This window comes from Diabrotica virgifera, chromosome 8 (genome assembly GCF_917563875.1).
Source record: "Diabrotica virgifera virgifera chromosome 8, PGI_DIABVI_V3a".
In the NCBI taxonomy this organism is placed as follows: domain Eukaryota; kingdom Metazoa; phylum Arthropoda; class Insecta; order Coleoptera; family Chrysomelidae; genus Diabrotica; species Diabrotica virgifera.
The window spans coordinates 218240748-218264746 of NC_065450.1; the positions used below are offsets into that span (position 1 = coordinate 218240748).

General features: G+C 35.6%; 1 protein-coding gene across 2 annotated transcripts in view; it reads left to right on the top strand.

The window, feature by feature from the left end:
* Window positions 1-23999, top strand: part of LOC114336482 (juvenile hormone esterase) — a 55549-nt gene that overhangs the window by 24084 nt on the left and 7466 nt on the right. For both annotated transcript variants that reach the window (XM_028286858.2, XM_050657999.1), the window contains exons 5-8: window positions 5719-5904; window positions 8068-8258; window positions 18030-18210; window positions 18954-19123. In XM_028286858.2, the coding sequence (XP_028142659.2) occupies window positions 5719-5904; window positions 8068-8258; window positions 18030-18210; window positions 18954-19123 (728 nt within the window). The remainder of the gene's footprint in view (window positions 1-5718; window positions 5905-8067; window positions 8259-18029; window positions 18211-18953; window positions 19124-23999) is intronic.

The following is a 23999-nucleotide window of genomic DNA, read 5'->3' on the forward strand; positions in this document are numbered from 1 at the left end:
TATACAATCTTCTTTTTGATAGCTTAAAGAGTGTGTTAGCTATTACAAATTCTTCCATCTGACAGAATTGTATTAAACGGTCACCACGCTCATTTCTATTTCCTAGACCATATTCACCCACATATCCATCCACCCTTCCCTGACCAACTTTGGCATTGAAGTCGCCGATTACTATTGTAGTGTGATGTCTCTTCATTGACTTTAAGACTTGTTCCAAATCATGGTAAAATAGTTCAATTTCGTTTTCCTCTTTATCTGCCGTCGGAGCATAAACTTGAATAAAATTCACTATACCTTTCTAAGACTGAAGTTGTAATAATACGATTCTATCAGAATAAGGAGTAAAACTTACTACAGAGTACCTAGTTGACCTTTTTTGCAACTAAGATAGCAACACCATAGCGATGATTAGTCTCGTTGTTACCTGAATAATACATGGTTCCATTATTTGTCGTTTGTTTGCCTGAACCTGGCCACTGTACGTCATTTATACCTAGAACATCAATTTGGAGGTTTTCCATTTCAAGGAGTACGTTCGCTAATTTACCACATGCATATAGACTTCTGACATTCCAGGTTGCTACTTTTAATGTCTTAAATGCACAGGGATTTCTCTGGTTGACGACCTGGAAGGCCCTGTGGTCTACAGCTATTCCTCCCCTGCCGGATCTTGGATTCCGTGGTCCATAATCAGTAAGTCTGTTTACTGTTTTTGTCATTTGCCATTCATGACTTTACTAGGGGTACTCTACGAGTCTGTAATGCAGTGGTTCCCCGTTGCCTTCTGCATCCTTACACCGTTGACCTATTAATTTCGGTTCATCTGCCTTTAGGGCCAGTTTCCCAACCCCTGGACAAAAGAGTGCCCTACCACTTACTAACTCATCCGCCCGAAGCCGTTGGTCAGCAAGTGGGGGACTGCTTATACCGGCAATCACTCGGTGTGTATATCTTGGGACCGTGCAAGTTCGGAAAAGCGACACCTGGGTTCATAGCTCAGCAACAGTTTTCGCACTTTTAATTATATTGGCCAATTATATTAGTCCTGGTTGCTGGACAATTGCCAAGGCCATAGCCCAAAAAAATTATAAGAAGAAAAGTAATATCAAGGTTATGTTATTAAAAGGTAAACAATTGGATGTAGTAAATAAAATTAATTATTAGAATACACTACTACCAGCAAAATACAATTAATTAAATTTATATACCTATATTACAGCCCTACAGGTCTTAGAGGCACTTGGCTTCGATAGTCTTGACTAATTTCTTCCACTTTTTGCGGTCCTGTACTTGTCCTCTTCAATCTCTTGTACCCGTTTCTTCTAGGTCAGTCCGGACGGCATCAAACCACTTCCTTCGTGGTCTCCCTCTTCTTTTCTTCCCTTGTTCTCCTGCTGATAAAACTCTTAGGAGTTTTATTAAGATTAATTAAATTTACTTTTATATAATAATTAAATAAAATAAGAAAATCCACGGTTTCGTTTTGATTAAAATCTGTCTTCCTCCATCCCCCGATAGTACTATTTCTAGGTCTACCTGTTGTCAAGGAGGCTCTAAGGAAGACAGATTTTTACCATTCCGACCGTAGATTGTCGATATAAATTAAAATAATTTATATCGCAGTATGGATAGAACGCCCTCTAACGGGGAATAAGCGAAATGAATTTCGACTCAATTCAAGCTTTCTGCTTAACCCAGGTATAACATACCAAAAGGCACCGCCAGGAAAACATTCCACTTTGTGGTTCAGAGAGCCCATATGAAACGAGTCTTTGTACTCTATGCAGAGTATGGCATTAACAAAATAAGAAAATCTACGGTTTCGTTTTGATTAAAATCTGTCTTCCTCCATCCCCCGATAGTACTATTTCTAGGTCTACCTGTTGTCAAGGAGGCTCTACAGGGATGGAGGAAGACAGATTTTAATCAAAACGAAACCGTAGATTTTCTTATTTTGTTAATGCCATACTCTGCATAGAGTACAAAGACTCGTTTCATATGGGCTCTCTGAACCGCAAAGTGGAATGTTTTCCTGGCGGTGCCTTTTGGTATGTTATACCTGGGTTAAGCAGAAAGCTTGAATTGAGTCGAAATTCATTTCGCTTATTCCCCGTTAGAGGGCGTTCTATCCATACTGCGATATAAATTATTTTAATTTATATCGACAATCTACGGTCGGAATGGTAAAAATCTGTCTTCCTTAGAGCTTCCTTGACAACAGGTAGACCTAGAAATAGTACTATCGGGGGATGGAGGTAGACAGATTTTAATCAAAACGAAACCGTAGATTTTCTTATTTAGTTAATGCCATACTCTGCATAGAGTACAAAGACTCGTTTCATATGGGCTCTCTGAACCGCAAAGTGGAATGTTTTCCTGGCGGTGCCTTTTGGTATGTTATACCTGGGTTAAGCAGAACGCTTGAATTGAGTCGAAATTAATTATATAATAATTGCCTATCATAGCAATATTGTGGAGCAACATATAATTTTTCTTCTTCATTGACAGTAGATACTAAATATACGTCACTTTGACAATTTCAATTGACAATATGAATGATTTAAGAAAGTTGCAAGATTTCTCCGCTATTCACGCACGATCGTTTCTTGTATCCCCTCCAAGTACTTGCACACGGCGAATATCTCTTCAACACGTTCGTAACCAACAGAAATTCACGATGAAGATGGGAGCGGAAGCAAAACAGAAAAAAAAAATTTATTTCACAAATAAACATTGTGTTTTGCTTAAATTAGATGTTCAAGCTGCCACCCATGGCAGCTTGAACATTTAAATTAAGCAAAAAACAACATTTATTTATTAAAAAACATTTTTTCTTACAGAACAAGTAAAAACTTAGTTAGTCTGTGTCCATTGAACTGACAAGAACCACACGTTATCATCGAGCAGTGAATCATGTTGCCCTGCACTCTTAAATTTATCTTTTATCATCGGCTTAAAGTCGCTACTAACATCATTTTTTAAAAATGTAAATCATATTTCTCGATGTCACCTATTCTATAAGGTTGCTAGTTTCATCTACTAAGCAGAACGCACTGAAGATGATCTGATCTAGATCGAAAACGTTTTGCGAATCCTTTTGGATGACTTTTTAATAGTTTTTCAATAATAAACTTTTTTTACCATTGTACAAACGAAATTTTTAATTGTTCTGTATGATTTTTAATTATGGTATACAGTCAGCTACTGGGATTTTTCCAATGAGGCCTGGTGGAAAGATTGGATGAGCATGGGAGAAAATTTGGTATTGAGGTTAGGTGTGTATAGATTGAGAGTATGAGTATGATTGATAAAAATAAGGAGGATATATATTGTCAATCTGAGAATAGGATGTTCGAATCAAATATTTGTGGACAAAGACATGGTACAAAGAATTGCAGGAAGAAGGAGTAAACATACATTGTCTAATGCAGTGGCGTAGCGTAGTAGGGGCGGCACTTTTTAGGGGGCGGCAAAAATTTAACAATAAATAATAAAAATATTTTGTAAATATTTGAACCATTTTATATTTTTATCGCCACTATAAATTTGGACCGATTGAAAGAAGCACGGAATTTTTTATTACTTATTTTGTGACGAATTCGGGGAATTCCTTTTCTTTGAATGATATTTTGTAGCGACTGGCAACAACGTCTGTACTGTCTTGTGGAAATTCCCCGTTTATGACTAACAATCAGCACAACTTTTTTCGGAACTTTAGAACGTTACTATTCTTTTTTTATCCTCATCGACACATCGTTGGGAAGTTCGGCTGATAGCAGCTACATGCAAAAGAAGGATTCAAGACATATGGTGGAGTGCAAGAGGCGATGCCATAAATGTAACATGGCATCATTACAAAGACATTCTCGTCACTTTGGAAAAACTGACAGAGGCAGGTGAAAGCTTAAACACTAGGACAGATGCAGGTGCTTTACTAGTTTCAATGCAGTCATTTTCCTTTTTTTGTTTTTTGGGCCTGTGGCAACCTGTGCTACATGAAGTGAATAATGCACAAAAATATTTACAAACAAGGGGACTTGGCATAAGATTGTGCGCTCAGAAAGTAAATGCTTTGCAGATGATATTGACAGAGAAAGCAGAGGAATGGGCAAATGGCGCTGTAGGTTATGAAAAAAAAAATGTGTGGAGAACTTGGAATTTCCATAAAACCTCGGAGACGCATAACAAGAAAACATATTTTTGATGACGGAACTAGAGGTGCTAACTTATCTTGTGAAAATAAGTTGAGACGAAAGCTGTTTTCTTCGTTAAATAGAGTTATTGTAAAAATTTGTGAGCGTTGTCAACAGCTACATAATTCAACGGATAAGTTTGTTTATCTAACGCCGGTTATATTATTAGATCCAGACAACACTGAATGTAATCTAGACCTAGACTACGCATCTGACGAAATTGACGAGCAGGGTTTCAAGCTGGAAAAACTTCTACTGCGGACTTTCGTTGCTGCTACAGGCAACAAAATTGATTAATGCAGACTCACTTGAATTATTTAAATTTATTGTTAAATCCAAGCTGGAAGATACTCTGCCCAATATTTTAATAATATTCCGAATATTTTCACAGTTGCTATAAACAATGCCAGCTGTGAGATGAGTTTTTCAAAATTTAAATTGATTAAAAATGATTTAAGATCGACAATGAGTACTCTAAGTCTAACTAGTTTGGCTATTTTGTCTATTGAGCAAGAGGTGTGTGATCCGATAGACATTGACGGTGCAATAAAAGACTTTGCTCTTAAAAAAAGTAGACGTATAAATTTTTAATTGAAGACGGAGGTTTTGTTTTTAATTCTAACAAATACTCATATTACTTTCAATAAAAATATAACATTATAATATCGTTCTAATTCTAATTAAAAATTGATTTTATTTAATTTTGTCAATCGTCAAGGTGTGCCTACCTAATCTTAAGTAATAGGTACGTAAGTTATATCAATGTATCTAACTGGTTAAAATAAAAGAATTTTTGTATTAATAAACGTGATTGTAAAACTTAGATAAACTTTTTTTATTTAATCCAACCTGTATAATGCAAAATAATGATGACTGTTCGCGCCGAAAATTTCTCTATAATTAATGTATGTAATGTAATAGTATACAATAAATTAAAATACCTAAATAAGAGGGCGGCAAAATTATCTTCCGCCCCGGGCGGCCGACACTCACGCTACGCCACTGCTCTAATGGGAATAAAAACTTTTCGAGGCATTCGATAGCTGTTCAAATTAAGTGGAGTTCTATATTTGAATGATCAACCTAGCAGAAATGATGAAAGAAGGTGTAATGTATCAACCCTAACTATTCTGCTGACACACACACGTGCTCGAGACGTTACTACTTTAAATAAAAGCCGGACATTTAAGGGACTAGTTTCATTGCTGAATAGAAGTAACATACAAGAGAGCGATATAGGTTACAATTTCCTTATATACTACTACAGTGAAGTGGGATGGTCACTGATGTCAAAATGAGCAGTGACACCGCGCGAAATACAAATAACCTAAACCTAGTGTATCACAGAAGGTTTTGCTCAATGTGTAACAAGAGGAAAAGGGAAGATGTGATACATTTTTTGGGTAAATACTCGGTGTAGATCAGGTTAATTTGGTAGAAATGAACTTAGTAGAGTGAACTTTCTTCAGCATCTTTTTCAATTTTTTTTAGTGTGAAACCATTCTCATTCTTTGTTAACTTCTAGGATTTTTAACAACACTTGATGAAACTATCCCCGGTAATTTAGGACTAAAGGATCAACTTCTGGCCCTTAAATGGACACATGAGCATATCCATAAATTTGGAGGAGATGCTAACAAATTAACAGTAGGTGGACAAAGTGCTGGGGGTATGTCTACTGGATTTCATTTACTCAGTAGAGCATCTAAAGGTAAGTTATGGAAATACAAACATTAGAAGGCTCATTGCCCTATGAAAGATATTTAAAAATATATATTAAATTGATAATTATAATAATCATCACAAGGTTTTCCTTGTAAGATTTTCTTCTCCTTGTTCATTCTTCTTCTTCTTGTGCTACTCCTATCAAAGATTGGAAGTCATCAAGGCTATCTTGACGTTGTTTTCTGCTGACCTAAAGACTTCATTAGTGGTGCAGCCAAACCACTCTCTCAAATTCCGCAACCATGACATTCTTCTACGGCCTGGATTCCGTTTTTTTTACGGCCAGGTGACCGAAATATTCGAGTTTTCTTCGTTTTATCGTTAACAAAATTTCTGGTTCTTTTCCTATCTTTCGTATTACTTCAAGGTTTGTGACTCTTTCAACCCAACTTATCTTCAGTATTCGACGGTAGCACCACATCTCGAAATTTTCAATATTTTTTATGTTGTTCTGTTTGAGAATCCAGGCCTCTACTCAGGTTAATAGGTATATGTTCTCTTTCCAGTGCCTTCTTGGCTGCGATATACGTCAGTCCGACCGTGACGTTTGTGTTTCCTTCCTTATTTTAATTTATAGAGACGAGTTTGACATCGTTAGGCTCCCAGCTTCCGGTGTACCTCGAACCTGCCTCAAGATTTCTTTCTTTGTGGCATCTTCGCCTATATCAAATATGTACACCTGAACCTGATATTTCGGACATCCTCTACTGTGTTTCCCTCCGTGCGACACGATAGTCTTCTTCAGGCGCTCGACCTGTTGTTTTCCTGCCACTTCGAAGAGGAGGTCCTCGTCACTTGTCTTCTTAGCGCTTTTGGCGCCAATCCCCTCCTTCCTCATGTCTACGCTACCCTTGATTTATTTTAACGACTCTGCTTAGGGTTTTATTAGGGTTAAATACGTAGCATCTTAGCATTCTTATTCGTAGAGGGATGCTTATATCTCTGTTGCAGAAGAATTTTCTCATCTTTATGAAAGTTGCTCTGGCAATTTCGATACGTCTTTTTATTTCATTGTTTTGGTCTCCAGTTTTGTTTATTAAAGTTCCGAAGTATTTGTAATTTGATACTCTTTCAATTTGAATGCCGTTTATACTAATGTGATGGTTGTATCATGTTTTTACTGAAGACCATATGCTTGTTTTTTTTTGATATTGATGTTTATGCCATAATTGTTGCACGAAATAAAGAAATATTTATGTTTGTAAGTAATCATTGTAATTCTTCTACTGTTCTTGCAACTAGTACAGTGTTGTCAATCGGATATAGAATATTATTTACAACCTCTCAATTGATTACCATTCCTTCGTTTGCTTACAAAAGGGCTTCCTGGCATAGAAGTGGTGGCAAAATGCATCCCTGTCGTACTCCTCTACGTATTTCTATTGATTGTGACGTCTCATTTTCTATTTTTATGTTAGCTTTCTGATTAAAATATAGATTGAGAATTATTCGCAGATCTTTATTATCTATGTCCTTTCTTTCAAGCATGTCTCTTAGCTTATCGTGGCGCACTCTGTCAAACGCTTTTTCAAAATCGATAAAATATGCATGTACTTCTTGATTAACGTCTAGGGATCTTTGTGTGAGACCATTCAAACCGAAGACAGCTTCTCGAGTTCCTAGTCCTTTTGTGAACCCCATCTGTATATTACTAATATCTGACTCCAACTTTTGATAAACTCGGCTGTGGATGATTTTTAGGAATATCTTTAGTAGATGGCTTATTAAAGATATTGTTCAATGTTCTGAACATTCTTTTGCATTGGATTTTTTTGGCAGTGTAACGAATGTAGACAACAGCCACTCTTGAGGTATAATACCAGTATTGTATATTGTGCTAAAAATAAGTGCAATATTATACCTATTGATTCATCATTCAAGAGCTTTAGCAATTCAGTAGGAACCTCATCAGGCTCATTTGCCTTTCTAGTTTTGGAATTTCTAAGTGCCATTTCTACTTCACATGTCATATTTGTCTACAACAATGTCTCGTTTTTGTTGTACTCAAACAATTCTCTTATGTATTCACTCCATCTCCATCTTTGTTCATACTTTCTCTCTATCTTTTCTATCTCTCTTTATTTCATCTTTATAATTCCCTTTTTATAAATAAATAATTGATAAATATATATTTTTTTTTAATTTTCAGGCTTATTTAGGGGCGTTATTCAACAAAGTGGCTCATCAATATCCAGTGTCTTTTATCCAATAAACGATAGAGAACTGGCATTTAAATTTGGTAAAGCCTTAAACAGTTCATTTACATCAACCGACTCAAGAGATTTATTAGAAATGTTGCAACAAGCATCTTTTTCAGATCTATTGGCTCTCAATACTGAGGTAGATATCCATTTTTATTCACTATTGCTATCACTATCACATCTATATAATTAAATTATAATTAAAACCGTCCAGACACGCTCCGACACAGGGCCGCCGCTAAGGTGTTGGCCGCCCGTGTGCTGCTTAATATTTGCCGCCCTCTTCCAATTTCAACAAAAATGTACATACTACTATTTACAGAAATTTACAGAAGATGCATAACAATAATAATTTGTAAATAGATAAATACTTGAACATTTAGACTAATATCCATGATCCAACGTCCCTTACATGTGTATCCTAATATCCTAATTTAAACGTCCATTTAATTAAAATAAACCGTGACTAGATAACATAAACACAAAAAGAAAAACTAAAATCGGACTTTTCGGGCTTTCGTTTCGGAAAACTTGTTGACAATGTTTAACAATTTTTTTAACAATGCTTTTTTTGTTTGTTTTCTGGTTTTAGCCACAAAACCTTTAGCCACGTAATTACATATTATCCTTACATCTAGCTCAGGGGAGTTATGTGTAGTGTGTGTTGAGTAAATGTCTTGTTACTTTGAAAAGTCGACTTCATTGTCTTTCCAGAGACACGCTAATTGTATCTGAACGTCTGCAGTCTCTCCGGTGAGTACCAATTCCACAAGGATAGCAAATTGTTTCACCTATTATTTTTAATAAATGAAATGTCTGTCTTTCTGTTCTCTTCTCCTTCTTTTTCTCTTCCTGTTCTATTTCTTTCTTCCTCTCTTGGTTTGCTGTTTCTCTCTTCCTTCCTTTTTTTATCTCTTATCTTCACCGTCTCTTCCATCCATTGCTTTTGTTTGCACTGGTTCTAGATCCGATTTATTCCATTTCTTCCACTTCTCGCCTCCAGTTTTTTCTCCCCTCGAGTTTCGTCCCTTCCTTTTTCCCTCCCTCTTTTGTTTTCTCTTTCGACCCCGCTGCTTTCTCTTCCACCTTTATTGTTTTTCTTTTTTTGTCCCATTTTTCTTTCCACGAGTTGGGTCGTGCTGATCGGTTCAGTGGGGCAATGCGCCCTTGTCTATCCAAGGCTGTTTTTTAAACTGCTTCAATTTGTTGCCTTTTACGATGAGCAGTAGACCGGTCTAGTTAGACTCAAAAATAGGAGTGAGCCTACAATAATTACCATCAAGCTGAAAATTGGCAGGATTGTTCAAAATACCATCATAAATGAAATCCAAAAAGTCCTCATAAATCCGACCCCTGCTAAAAATTTTACGCGGGGTGAAAGGTCACCAAATATTGTTTTTAGCGATTTTCAGCGAAACGGCAAGTTTTATCGTAAAATTAGCTTTAACAAAAAATGTAGGTTAGATAATTATCTATAAAAAATATCTTAATAGTTTTTTTCCTAAGAGCCACTGTTTTTGAGATACAACGATTCAAAGAGTTGAAAGACTTCTAATCGTCATAATATATACTTCATCTAATTTACTAACCGTTGCACGTCATCCGCGTCATAGCCTGTGACGCCACATGATACCAACACGAAATATTTAGGCGGTAGGTGTGTTCTTTTTTAGAATCTCTTTGCCGGGTACACTGCAATTACAGCCACTAGACATATTTTATTATATACGCGTAGAAATAATATTTGAAGATTTCTATTAATGTTAACCTAAAGAAATACACAATAATATGTTTCATTTAATTTGTATAAATGGATTATAAAGCGTTTTTATGAAGCACATTTACTCGAATCACACTGTAACTGTAATCGAACGAAGGTGACATTTTAGAATAAATTGGTAACCTTTATTTGACAGTTGCGGTGATGACACTTCATATTTGTTTATATTCTTTACTATAAGTATCTGTTTTATTATATTTACTGTTTTTATTATTTACTTTAAAATAAAAACATCCTTTACTATAAAAATATAAATTTCACATAATTTTATCACGACTTGGAATAATCGAGGTACCTATCTGACAACTTTTTTAGTTGTTATTGTAGACATATACAAAGAAACCTACCGGCTTCATGTCAAGAGTTCGAAGCCGTTTTTTAATTATTAACAATGCAGAACAAAAACGCTTGCACTGCAAATCTTAAAAGATTATAACTTAATTCTTGTTTTCTATTTCTTAAGTTTTTACCTATTTACATTGAATATTAATTTTTTTTGATGTATAATCCACGTTTACAATAATTATGTGATCTATTTGATTTAAAATGGATTCAGGATTTTTTTATACTTTGGCAACTATGTCAACTTAGATCTCTGGCGTAGATAATGACGTGCAACGGTAAGTAAATTAGATGGACTGTATGTATTAGTACACCAGGTATATACATCACTGAAGCTGTAATACAAGTAAACATAATAAATATTCTATCGGTCAACTTAACTTATATTACACATAATAATATAAGATTATAAATATGATAATGTTTCTACTATACAGCTTGCGGTCTACCGAGGGATGCAATGTATAAGCTGTATTATATTACAGTGCCAACAAAAAAATCTTTACAAAGTGAATGTAACGCGAAAATAATAAGAATTATTTGAATTTTACGGCTTAATCCCAACAAAAATAGTAAATTAATATGACAAAGTATTACCTTACAATAATACTTTTTATTTATGCGCCTTAGTTCAATTTGTAAAGATGGGTTTTGTCGGAATAAACACGTTCGTCGGCTAATCTAATCACCCTACCTATTCTTTTCTCAGAAGGGTTTGAACATAATAATGAAAGACAACTTTATTTGATGGCTATAATGATTTTACGAGAAATATTAGAGCTTCAGAACAACGTCGTAGAACTTCAGCAACATCTTCATCTTCTAATATTTTATTTGATCAATCTATGACAGTATCTACTACTCAACAGAAATTTCTTGCAAATACTCACAACAAATCTCGGTTCATTTCAATGCTGAAAGCTAAGTTTATTGCTGAAAATATATCGGTAAAACAAGCTAATAATGATGCTGACGTAATGATAATTGAAACAGCCATAGAGCAATTCAACTTAACAAATACAACTATTGTTGTAGGTGAAGATGTAGACTTGCTCGTATTACTCACTGGTAGAACCCCAATCGAAAAAACTATCTTTTTTTAAACCTGGAAAAGCTCAAAACCAATCGGAAATATATTCATCGAAAAGTTTATCTACTTTTGCAAAATGTCAAAATCATATACTATTTTTACACTCAATAACTGGCTGTGATACGACATCTGCATTTTTCAGGAGGGGTTAAATGACTGTTTTTAAAATGTTTGAAAAACAAGATTTACTTGAATGTGCTGAAGTTTTTAAAAAAACTAATTCAACTCCACAAGAAGTTATTTCCAACGGAATTAGCTTTCTTCTCTCTATGTATGGAGCGCCTAAGAAAACTACGTGCTTAGATAAGTTTCGATATACATGTTTTTTTAAAAGTACTCGAAACAAAAAACAAGTGCAGCTATCTTGTCTTCCTACAACCTCAGCGGCTGCTCATCAACATCTTTGTCGGGTATATTACCAAGTTCAAGTGTGGCTTGGTTATCAGCTAGATCCAAAAGACTGGGGATGGAAATTAGTCGACAGTTCATTAGAACCAATTCAAACTTTACTCCCCCCTGCGCCGGAAAAACTCCTGAACACAATTTTTTGCAACTGTAAAAAGGGATGTAGCGCTAAATGTGGTTGCAAAAAAGTTGGACTGTTTTGTTTGGTAGCATCTACTAATTGTCAAAACCGGTCGTGCTCCAATGTTGAATCACCAACAATTGAGGATTCATTTGATTCTATCGAGGAGCCATGCGATGTGTCATTATTGGGACAATTTACTTGCACCCAGGATGAACAAGAAGAAGAAGAAGAACAAGATGAAAAAGAAGAAGAAAAACTAGAAGATGAAGAAGAGGAAGAAGAACAATGAGAAAAAGAACAAGGGAAGCAGAAGTATTAGAAAATTATGAACCAGTTTGATAAATTTCCCTTTTTTTTAATTTATACCGCTTTATATAACTTTTATCATTTTTAACCCTAGCCAATATCAATTATTAAATAGCTTTAAATTAAACAGAATCATAACAGATCCGTGGAATAGGCCTACTGGGGAAACCACGTTAAAAAAACGCGTTAAGTACATTACCTCAAAGGTGGTGTGGAAAAGTGTGCGCATATTATGACGATTACCACTTTTTGAATCGTTATATCTCAAAAACGGTGGCTCTCAGGAAAAAAAGTAATAAAGCATTTTTTATAGATAATTATCTAATCTACATTTTTTGTTAGAACTAATTTTACGATCAAACTTACCGCTTCGTTGAAAATCGCTAAAAACCATATTTGGTGACCTTTGACCCCGCGTAAAATTTTTAGCAGGGGTCGGATTTGTGAGGACTTTTTAGATTTCATTTATGATGGTATTTTGAACAATCCTGCGAATTTTCAGCTTAATGGTAATTTTTTTAGCCTCGGATGCGTAAGTTGACCGGAGTACAGGAGAAGCTGTCTAGGTTTCTACTTGAGCGGTCTACCTCCACACTGGGACGAGAAAGATATCCGAAAGCCGCCAGCCGCTTTGAATGAAAAAGTATTCCCGGAACTGATTTATGACAATATGTGCTTGCAAAAGGGCAGTGCATACAATAAATAATATTTTCTGATATTTTTGTTTAGATTAGAATGGAAAAATGAACTATAAATTATAAATGGTATTATTAAGGTAATAATAATAATACAGGGTGAGTCATGAGGAACTGTACATACTCCTACCTCGTATAGAGGGCCCTATGGGGAATAACAAATGACCATTAAAGAGTGTCTGCTCCCATTGTTTAATAATATACAGGGCGAGTTTCGCATTTTGACAGAAATTTGTATTCGTCATAATTTTTGAACGGTCAGATCGATGTGTCTCTTATTTTGGTCAATCGTTATACTATTACCACCTAATCGACTGATTTATTCCAACTAGAAAAAATCAGGTCCGGCTTTAAAAAATTAGTTCGTTTGGGTCTTAGAAAAAATTTCACCCTGTATACGCTTTTTGAAAACTCTAATACGAATTTTACAAATTAGACAAATCGGCAATTAAAATGGCATATTTATTTTTTCCCCACACGATCACTTAATTTTTTATAAAAAAATAAAATTTGTCTATGAATTAAAAGTTTTGTAAAGTGAACCATAGATTTAAAAAAATTAACTTTTATTACAAAAATTAATTTTTTTTAAACAAATATTTAATTTATGTTACCACCCAATCAACTAATTTATTGAAACTAGAAAAAAATCAGGTCCGGCTTTAAAAAATTAGTTCGTTTGGGTCTTAGAAAAAATTTCACCCTGTATACGCTTTTTGAAAGCTCTAATATGAATTTTACAAGTTAGACAAATAGGCAATTAAAATGGCATATTTATTTTTTTCCTACACGATAACTTAATTTTTTATTAAAAAATCAAATTTGTCAAAATCGCAATTTTACCATAAAAATACAAAAAATTAAACAACGTTTTTCTTAAAATTAAAAGTTTCACCATTTTTTTTTTCTATAACATGTCTAGCTCTAAAACTCCCCATAACACTTCTCTTTGGGCTCCGTAGTTAGACATAGACGTGATCAAATAAATAAATTTTTAATTTTTTCACTTAATTTTTGCGATTTAACTTTGCAATTCACGAATCTGCACCTTTTATTTTTAAAAATTCATAACTTTTACGAGAACAAGTCTGAAAGTCTGCAACAATTTTCAGAGTCTTCACAATGGTAAGAGATATGTGCTGTAAAAATCTCTGTGCTGTAAGAAAAAAAATATTAATATCGAACAGAGTTGTAGCGAGTTAAACCGTGATTTCATTTTTAGGTTAAAATTCCGATTTTGACAAATTTGATTTTTTAATAAAAAATTAATTAATCGTGTGGGGAAAAAATAAATATGCCATTTTAATTGCCTATTTGTCTAATTTGTAAAATTCATATTAGAGTTTTCAAAAAGCTTATACAGGCTGAAATTTTTTCTAAGATCCCAACGAACTAATTTTTTAAAGCCGGGCCTGACTTTTTTCTAGTTTGAATAAATTAGTTGATTAGGCGGTAATAGTGTAATGATTGACCAAAATAAGAGAAATTCGCCCTGTATATTCTTAAAAAATGGGAGCAGACACTTTTTAATGGTCATTTGTTATTCCCCATAGGAGAATCTATACGAGGTAGGAGTATGTATAGTTCCTCATGACTCACCCTGTATATAGTTTACATAATTATCTGAATCAATACTATTTAATTATTTGAATTTATTTTCGTTTTAAAAAAATATTATCATCGATGGCCTGCTTTTGGCCGCCCCTATTGTTGGCCGCCCGTGTGCAATGCAAACTTTGCACACATGGTAGTGGGGCCCTGCTCTGACAAAGAACCTGACTATCGGGACTGACAACGTTGGATCTGACTGCTGGGAGCGTGTGTAGGCCTGTCGCAGAACAAAAATGTAATCCTGACAGTCAGGTTGACCAACTTTGTCGGGTGGTCTTGCTATTCTAAAATTTGTCATGTCACGACGTGTGTAGCGTTGTTGGACTGATTTCTGACTCCAACACGGATGAATAATTGTTAGTAATCTACACAGATTGATTTTGTAAAGTGAAGAACACAAATTACGTGTTAACTATGCTAAGAACTATAATATATAGAGTACAGTTGAGTCCGCGAATCTTGACCCGTGCGTCATCATTTAAAGCATACGAAATAAGTCGATGATAAGTCGGAAATTGAAATTAACTAATTATTTGCAAATTAAAAATATGTACCAAAAAGCCACTTTTAGCATTTTTTACCCCCAATATTTTTTCGCCCACGTAGACCACTTGCAGGTTTTCATCGACCACTGGGGGTCGGTTGGACCACTTTGAGGATCACTGGTTTAGAATTTGATACAGTGAAAAATATAATATTATTTTTCGCATGTGAAAAATTGAACATCTATTAAAAATTACACCATTATACAGTGATGAGCGCGACTAATAACCGACAAAATAACGCAAAAGGTGGAAAACATAATACGTTGTGAAATAAAAAGAGATGAAACTAATAAAGGTGGGAAATTATCAACAGTAACCTATAAACTTACATTATATTGATAGTTTCACACCCTTAGACGTATCGGACGAGTTTGGCAACTACCAATGTGACAGTTTGGCCCCGTTCTCTACAACTACATTTAGTGTAAAACGCGCGTTAGTATGTGAACGGTCTCAAGTAAAATGTATATAGTTGTAATGGCGCGTTATCAAAACGCCTGTATTAAGCGCCTGTCATGTGAACGGACTCTTTTAGTTGACATACTCCTCCGATATATCTAAAGGTGGGACACTATCAATGTAATCTAAAATTTATACTTTTCGATTGACAATTTCCTACCTCTACTAGTTTCATCGCTGAAACTAGTAGACTATATGATAGTATAATTTCACTGCTGATATTCAATCTGTACTCAGAGCATATTTTTGAAGAGGCTCTAAAAGATATTGATGAAGACATCTCAATAAATGGAGTCAAGCTCAGAAACCTGCAGTATACAGATGATACAATAGTATTTTCCAATACCATAGAAGGACTGCAAAACTTAATGAACAAAATAACGGAAACAAGCAGAACATATGGACTGAATATAAACAGCAGCAAAAACAAGCAAGGAAAATATAACTGGAGCAAATCTGTATGTGGAAAGGTAAAAAGTGCATTCTTGACTATGAGCTCTGTGTTCAAGAGCCATGACTCACCGTAGAAACAAAAATAGGGCTTCTTAAATGTTACGTGTACTCGATGCTTCTATACGGAGTAGAAACGTGGACATTGAAGTCGGAAACTCTATCAAAACTTCAGGCTTTTGAGCTATGGTTGCACAGAAGGATCCTGAAGATACCACGGGTAGACAAAGTCAACAATGAAGAAGTGCTACCGAGGATGAACACAACCACATATTTGATCAGAATCGTGAAAGGCCGTAAGCTACAATACGAACGAATAACCAAAAGAGCGATGGCCACTTTAATGGTGACCAGACGCACACATGGCAGAATATGGGAACTTAAACCGGGCATGATGTATTGGATATACAACATGATGGTAAAGCCCAGAATAACGTAACCAGCATTGGTCTGGTGGCCAAAGGTGCAGCAGAGAAATGCTATAGAGAAGTTAGGCAAGATACAAAGGCTTGTCTGTCTCAGCATAACAGGAGCAATGAGAGGCACATCAACTGCAGCAATGGAAGTCTTACTAAACCTTCCTCCCTTAAACATCACAGTGAAGGGCGAGGCAAGGATGGGGTTACATAGACTGCAGGGAAATCAAAGCAAAATTGCAGTGGGCAAAGGACACTGCAGCATCAAAGATATATGCGGGGATCCGATATGGGGGATCAGAACAGATCATTATATCCCCAAATATAAAATGAAAATACCTTTCCAGGTGGAAATACACTCTAGAAAGGTATGGAAAGATCCTGGCAGACATTTGAATTATGAGGGCCACACCTGATCTACAGATGGGTCCAAGACAGAAAATGGTTCGGAATCAGAAGTATATAGTGAGGATAGGAACTATAACGGTTCCATCCCACTAGGAGAATATACCTCTGTATTTCAGGCGGAGGTATATGCAATCCTGCACTGTGCACGGATAAACAATTTGAGGACTTATACTAATAAGGGAATCAATATCTGTTCAGACAGCCAAGCGGCCTTGAGGGCTTTAAAGAACCCAAGGATATCCTCAAGGCTTGTATGGGAATGCTGCGAAGAATTTGACACCCTGGCGGAACATAATGAGGTAAAACTCATTTGGGTGCCTGGACATCAAGGGATCGCTTGTAATAAAAAAGCTGACGAACTTGCTAGACGAGGATCAGCAACAAGATATTTCGGTCCAGAACCGGCACTGGTAGTGCCCAAAAGCACAATCAGAGACCGATTAAAAGGCTGGATACGAAGACAGCACAAAGAATACTGGGAAAAAATTTCCACGCAAAAGCATGCGAAGACATGATTTATACCTCAGACATGCGCAAAAAGAGCTGAAGAACTGTTCAAAATGAACAGGAATCAGCACAAAATCACTACAGGTTTCTTAACTGGACACTTTCCAGTAAAAGGACACCTACACACGATAGGACTATATAACGGAGATCTCAGCTGCAGACTATGCAATAGAGGAACCGAGACAGTCAGACATTTATTGTGCGATTGCGAGACTCTAGACCGTAAGAGACAAGCAATATATGGAGACTGCAAACCAAGTCCGACAGTGTATGGCACTAACCCAATAGACCTCTACAGGCTAGTGAAGGGAACTGCTATATTGGATTGGGTGTCATGAGAACAAATGCAAGAAAGCACAAAAAGCTGAAAAGCTGCAGTCCCACCAGGGTGCATGTACGGACGGCTTCCAGGACAAAGGAAAGCTGCAATACTTGGGACATATAATGAGAAATCAAAGCAGGTATGAGCTACTACAATGCATTTTGCAAGGTAAAATTGAAGGAAAAAGTGTCTCAGGACAAAGAAGAATATCCTGGCTTGCTAACCTAAGAGCATGGTATAGAAAGGCCACAACATAACAATTCCGTATATCAAAATCAGAATAATCGCCAACGTTCGGAACGGACAGGCACTCTAAGAAGAAGACTAGTTTCATCTCTTTTTATTATTTCACAACGCATTGTGCTGTCCATCATTTATGTTATTTTGCCTGTTATTAGCGCGCTCATCACTGTATTTCTAAACACATACAAACAATTCATTTGATAATAGTTCACCTCTGGAGTCACAACTGGTTTTATGGATGGCTTGACGTTTAGACCCGTTATCGAGGATGACCACGAAGATGCTATTGTAACCGAACCAATGCAGGCTGCTCTATCGAACGGCCGTTTTAACAGAGTACCTGTTCTCATCGGCTTCAATTCTGAAGAATCTTTGGCTTTCCTAGGACGTAAGTACAATTTCTTTCCTTATCAAAATAATTTGTTGCTGTATGTATTTTGAATGTATCTTTTGCTCTCATTTGATATATGGTTTTTAAGACTTACATAAAATCATAAACATAAGTGAAATCCCTATGGAATGGAAAACATATCTCAGTACTATACATAACAAAGGGGATTATCAACGAACGCATTATGCCGCGTCCTCACTGGTAAAAAATTGCGACGCAAATTCTTGCGACGAACCATTAGTTCAATACTCACGAAAAATTTAACAGTGAGGACGCAGCTTAAACCGACAACTGATAAAGCGTATGCGTTGTGTTCGCCGAAAATTCTTGCGTCCAATTTATGTGTCGAACACGTCCACATTAGTAGAATTTACATCGAGCACGCAAATATTTGCGACGAACAGCTGATGCGTCGCAAATTTTTACCAGTGAGGACGCGGCTTTAGAGAAATAACAGGGATTAAACTAACAATTACAGATGACTTATCAACAAAACAACTTATCTGGTTTGGACATAGATATACAAACATCAATAGAATGAAAGACAACAAAAGGAAATACTTAAATTGCAACGAAAAGGAAAGAAAAAACGACGCAGACTTCGAGTTGTATTTCTCAGTTTGTATTTGTGTTTCAAACTTGGTTGACTACTAGTTTTAACTTTGCAACTCAAATGTCGAAATTAAAATATCTCTTGATCCTTTTACGTCTCTAATAAATTAAAATACCATTTTTTTCAGTAATTGGAGAACAAAATATCGAAGAAAGAGCCAAATTACTAGATGAAAATCCAGCAAATGTAGCAGAAGCCCTCAATGTAGCTGAAGAAGACAAAGAAAACGTTGGTAAACAATTAAAAGCATTATATACTTCTTCTTCTTTTACGGATGATAGAGATGCATTGATAACGGTAAGTGAATACCTCATATTCTTTGATATTTTTTTTGCGAAGATGAATCTATGAAAAAATCTTGTTCAGAACATACTAAAGATGATTTATTTAATTTTAACAACGGCAAATCTATAGAACAGCAGCAATATACAGTATATATCTTGTGGTGGAAAGCAAAATTCTGGTAACAACTTGAATCCGAGTCTTCTACAATTTGCAAGGCGAATGGAACGATAAATGAATAGACTTGGGGGAGTCTGAAGCTAGGACAAATAATCCCCGGACTAATAACCACGGACAAAAAATCCCCACAAATTATCCCCGGACAAAAAATCCCCGGACAAAAAATCCCCACAAAAAATCCCGGACAAATAATCCACACAAATTTATTTGGACAAAATATCTCCACAAAAAATCCCGGACAAAAAATCCCCATAGCAATATTTGCTGCCGAATAGTTCTCTAAAAGTTTTCCCGAAATTTTACCAAATTTCGAATTCCAATTCCATGCTGAAAACTTCAAATTTTAAATGACAAAGGAGTGTGAGTTTTTTCAAAAATCGTGCATGATATGTAGACCGGGCAGTATCGTCGCCCCCGCTAGCGAAATTATTCCGATTCTATTTTTTTGCACAAACTTACTCAAAAAGAGGTCCTTATAACATATCCACAGGGTGCCGGGCGGTGCCGTGGTCGAAAAATTGTTTAAACAATTTTTTTTAAACAAATTCACAAAAATAATTTTTTCATTTCGAACAAATTTTTTTTAGATAAACTGGCTTATTCTGAGCAAAAAAGGCCTCCTGTTATTTTTTTATAAAATTGATTGTTGTCGAGCTATATGCGATTAAATATTTGAAAAATGCGAAAATGGCCATTTTTAAGGCTTAATAACTCTATTAAACATTATTATTACGAAATTAAAAAAGTCACCAAATCAAGTTTCAAATTACTTCTTCAAGGTCCTGAAGAGATTTTTGTCATTATTTTATTAGAAAGCTGTTATTTTTAATTATTAACAATTAGCGCTATAGTCCAGGATTTATCGTCGCAACCGTTAGTGAAATTATTCCGATTTCATTTTTTTGCAGAAACTTACTCAAAACGAGGTCCTTATAACATATCCACAGGGTGCCGGGCGGTGACGCGGTAGAAAAATTGTTTAAACAATTTTTTTTAAACAAATTCACAAAAATAATTTTTTCACTTCGAACAAATTTTTTTAGATAACTTGGGACATTCTGAGCAAAAAATGTCTCTTGTGATTTTTTTCTAAAATTGATTGTTGTCGAATTATACGCGATCTATAATTTGAAAAATGCGAAAATGGCCATATAACTCGACAACAATCAATTTTAGAGAAAAATCACAAGAGACCTTTTTTGCTCAGAATAAGCCAATTTATCTAAAAAAATTTTGTTCGAAATGAAAAAATTATTTTTGTGAATTTGTTTAAAAAAAAATTTTTAAACAATTTTTCGACCACGGCACCGCCCGGCACCCTGTGGATATGTTATAAGGACCTCTTTTTGAGCAAGTTTGTGCAAAAAAATCGAATCGGAATAATTTCGCTAGCGGGGGCGACGATACAGTCCGGTCTAATGGGAAATGAGCTAAGGCCCCGTTCACATAACAGGCGTTTAACGCGCGTTTTGATAACGCGTGATTGCAACTACATACATTTTACTTGAGACCGTTGATATGGCAACGCGCGTTTTAATGACCTAAAACGCGCGTTAGCATGTGAACGGCCTTAAGTAAAATGTATGTAGCTGTAACCGGGCGTTATCAAAACGCGCGTTATCAAGCGCCTGTCAAGAGAACGCGGGGCCTTAGCTCATTCCTCATATCATCCACGATTTTTGAAAAAACTCACACTCTTTTGTCATGTAAATTTTGAAGTTTTCAGCATGGAATTGGAATTCGAAATTTGGTAAAATTTCGGGAGAATTTTTAGATAACTTCTTCTTCTTTTTTTGTCCTTTAATTTGTCCAATTTTGAATATAGGCTTCCCCCAGTTTCCTCCATTCGCTTCTGTTTCCAGTGCGTTTCTCCTATCTTTTTAATGTCGTCTCCCCACCTCATCTGGGGTCGTCCTCTTGCTCTCTTTCCTGTCCATGGTCTCCATTGTTGTATCGTGGTATTCCACCTATTGTCCGTTTGTCTAGCGTTATGACCTGCGAAGCTCCATTTTAGCCTGGCTATATGTTGTCCTGCGTCTTTGACTTTTGTTTTATTTCTTACCCAGTTGTTTTGCTTTTTGTCTGTTAATTTTACTCCTAACATTGCTCTCTCCATGGCTCTTTGTGTCTTCATTATTTTATCCATGTTTGCCTTGGTCAAGGTCCATGTTTGGCATGCGTATGTGAGAATTGGGAGTATGCACTGGTCAAACACTCTTGTTTTTAAGTATTGTTTTATTTTTTGTTCTTTAGGACCCATTTTAATTTCCCAAATCCTGCCCAGGCTAATCTGACCCTTCTTTTTACCTCCGTTGTTTGGTTTTCCTTATTTACTTTTATTATCTGTCCCAAATATATATAATCATTAACCGCTTCTATTATGGTGTCGTTTAGTATTACGTTTCTATTATCTTGTGTGTTTGTCATTGTTTTTGTTTTGGCAAAATTTATTTTTAATTTGTTCAGATTCATTTGCTAGTTCGGTTAGCATGGTTTGTAGTTCTTCAAAACTTGATGCTATTACTACTACATCGTCTGCATATCTTAGGTGGTTTAGTTTATTTCCATTTATGTTTATTCCCATGTTTGTCCGTTCCATTGTTTTGAAAACATCTTCCAGTGCTAATGTAAATAGTTTAGGAGAAATAACATCTCCTTTTCGTACTCCTCTGTTAATTGGTATGGCTTTGTGGTTTCTTCCAATTGTACTGTCATTGTTGCTTTCTTATATATATTATGTATTAGCATTCTGTATCTGGAATCTATTCTACAGTTGTTTATAGCTTTTTCTATTGCCCACATTTCCACGCTGACAAATGCTTTTTCGTAGTCAACGAACGCTAAGTGCAGATCTATATGGTATTCGTTAGCTTTCTCTATTAGTGTCCTAATTGTTAGAAGATGGTCAGTTGTGCTATATCCCTTTCGGAATCCTGCCTGCTCTACTGGTTTGTGTGTTACTTACAATTTGTGTGTTAGCCTGTTGTTGATAATCCTCATGAATAGTTTATACGTTTGCGACAGCAGTGAGATGGGTCTGTAATTTTTTAGATCCGCCTTTTTTAAATAGCAGGATTGTAAGACTTTCGTTCCATTCGTCGGGTATTTCTCCTTTATGTATACATTGATTAAATAGATTTCTTAATGTTTGTAAGATTTCTGCTTTCCCTTCTTTCAACATTTCAGCAAGGATTCCATCTGGTCCCGGTGCTTTGTTGTTCTTTAATTGTGATAGTGCTGCTTCTATTTCATAATTTTCTATTTTTGGTAATGTTTCTGTACATTCGTGATTGTTTTCTTGATATATTCCTGAGTGTTGAGGTTTGCGTCTTTCTTTGAGGTGTATAGTTCTTTATAAAACCTTTCTACTTCTTCTGATATCTTATCTTTTCTCCGCTCTTCTCGTCTTGTTTCATCCTTTATTGAAATGAGTAGTGGTTTCCCTAAATTTGGTCGTAAGCATTTTAGGCCCTTATTTCTCTCAATTACTTTCTCGATTTTATTTTCAGTGTGTCTTTTTAGATCTTCTCTGGTTTTTCTCCTAATAAGTTTGTTTAGTTCTACGTATTCAACTGTGTTTCTTTTGTTTTCGCTTATTAGTTTTCGTCTACTTTCCATTAATTTAACTCTCCCGCTACTTAATCTATTTTCCTTTGTTCTTAGTTTTTTGGTAGTTTTCATTCCCGCTTCTAAGAGTTTTACTTTCATTTCTTCATTAATCTTATTAATTTCTAACTCTTACTTTGCTACTTGTTGTTTATAGTTTTCCCTTAAAGTCTGTCTATATTCTTCTGCGTTTTGTCTTATTCTGCTATGCTCAATAGTCAATAGCCGTTGGTTTTCTTCTAGATTTCTGCGTCTCTAGTTTGCTTATTTCTATTTTGGCTCGTAGTATGCGGTGGTCGCTGCGCGTTGAGAATTTATTAAGTGCAGTTACGTCTTCGAAGATTTGTTTATTTTGGCAGAGGAAGTATGTAGTCTATTTCATTTTTTGTCACCCCATTTGGGGAGACCCATGTCCATTTTCGGTTTGGCTTCTTATTAAAGTATGTATTTATTGTATGAAGGTTTTGTTTAAAGAACTATTTGGCAGCAAATATATTTCTTGAGGATTTTTTGTCCGGGATTTTTTGTGGGGATTATTTGGTCCAAAAAAATTTGTGGGGATTATTTTTCCGGGATTTTTTGTGGGGATTTTTTGTCCAGGGATTTTTTGTCCAGGGATAATTTGTGGGGATTTTTTGTCCGGGATTATTTGTCCAGACCCCGGGAATCTACAATATACATTTCACAACCCGTCTATTTATATAGGTAAAAGTCCAACGAATTTTTGGTAAAAATCCGTTTACGTACGTTTCCTCCTCATGGATTCGTCAGAACGGCTCGTGGAGAGCTCTGACTCAAAACCAAGTCCAATTGTCTGGTAAACAAATTAATACGAAATATTTAATTTTATTGCATAATTTTTTCTAGCAGATGTCGCTAGGACATCCCTGCCATTTCGTTCGTTGCAATCCGTGACTGTTCTCGGTGTATTATCCTGGTTCATTCAGAGAGAAGAGCATATGTATCTCCTAATGAGAGGCTAAGAAGCACCGAAACCGGTAGAGTTACCTGCTGTACTCTCTGATTGAACTAGAAATAAAATACAACTGCAGTTTGAACTAAAATGGGGATGAGGTTTGGGTTGCAACGAAATTGAAAATGTATA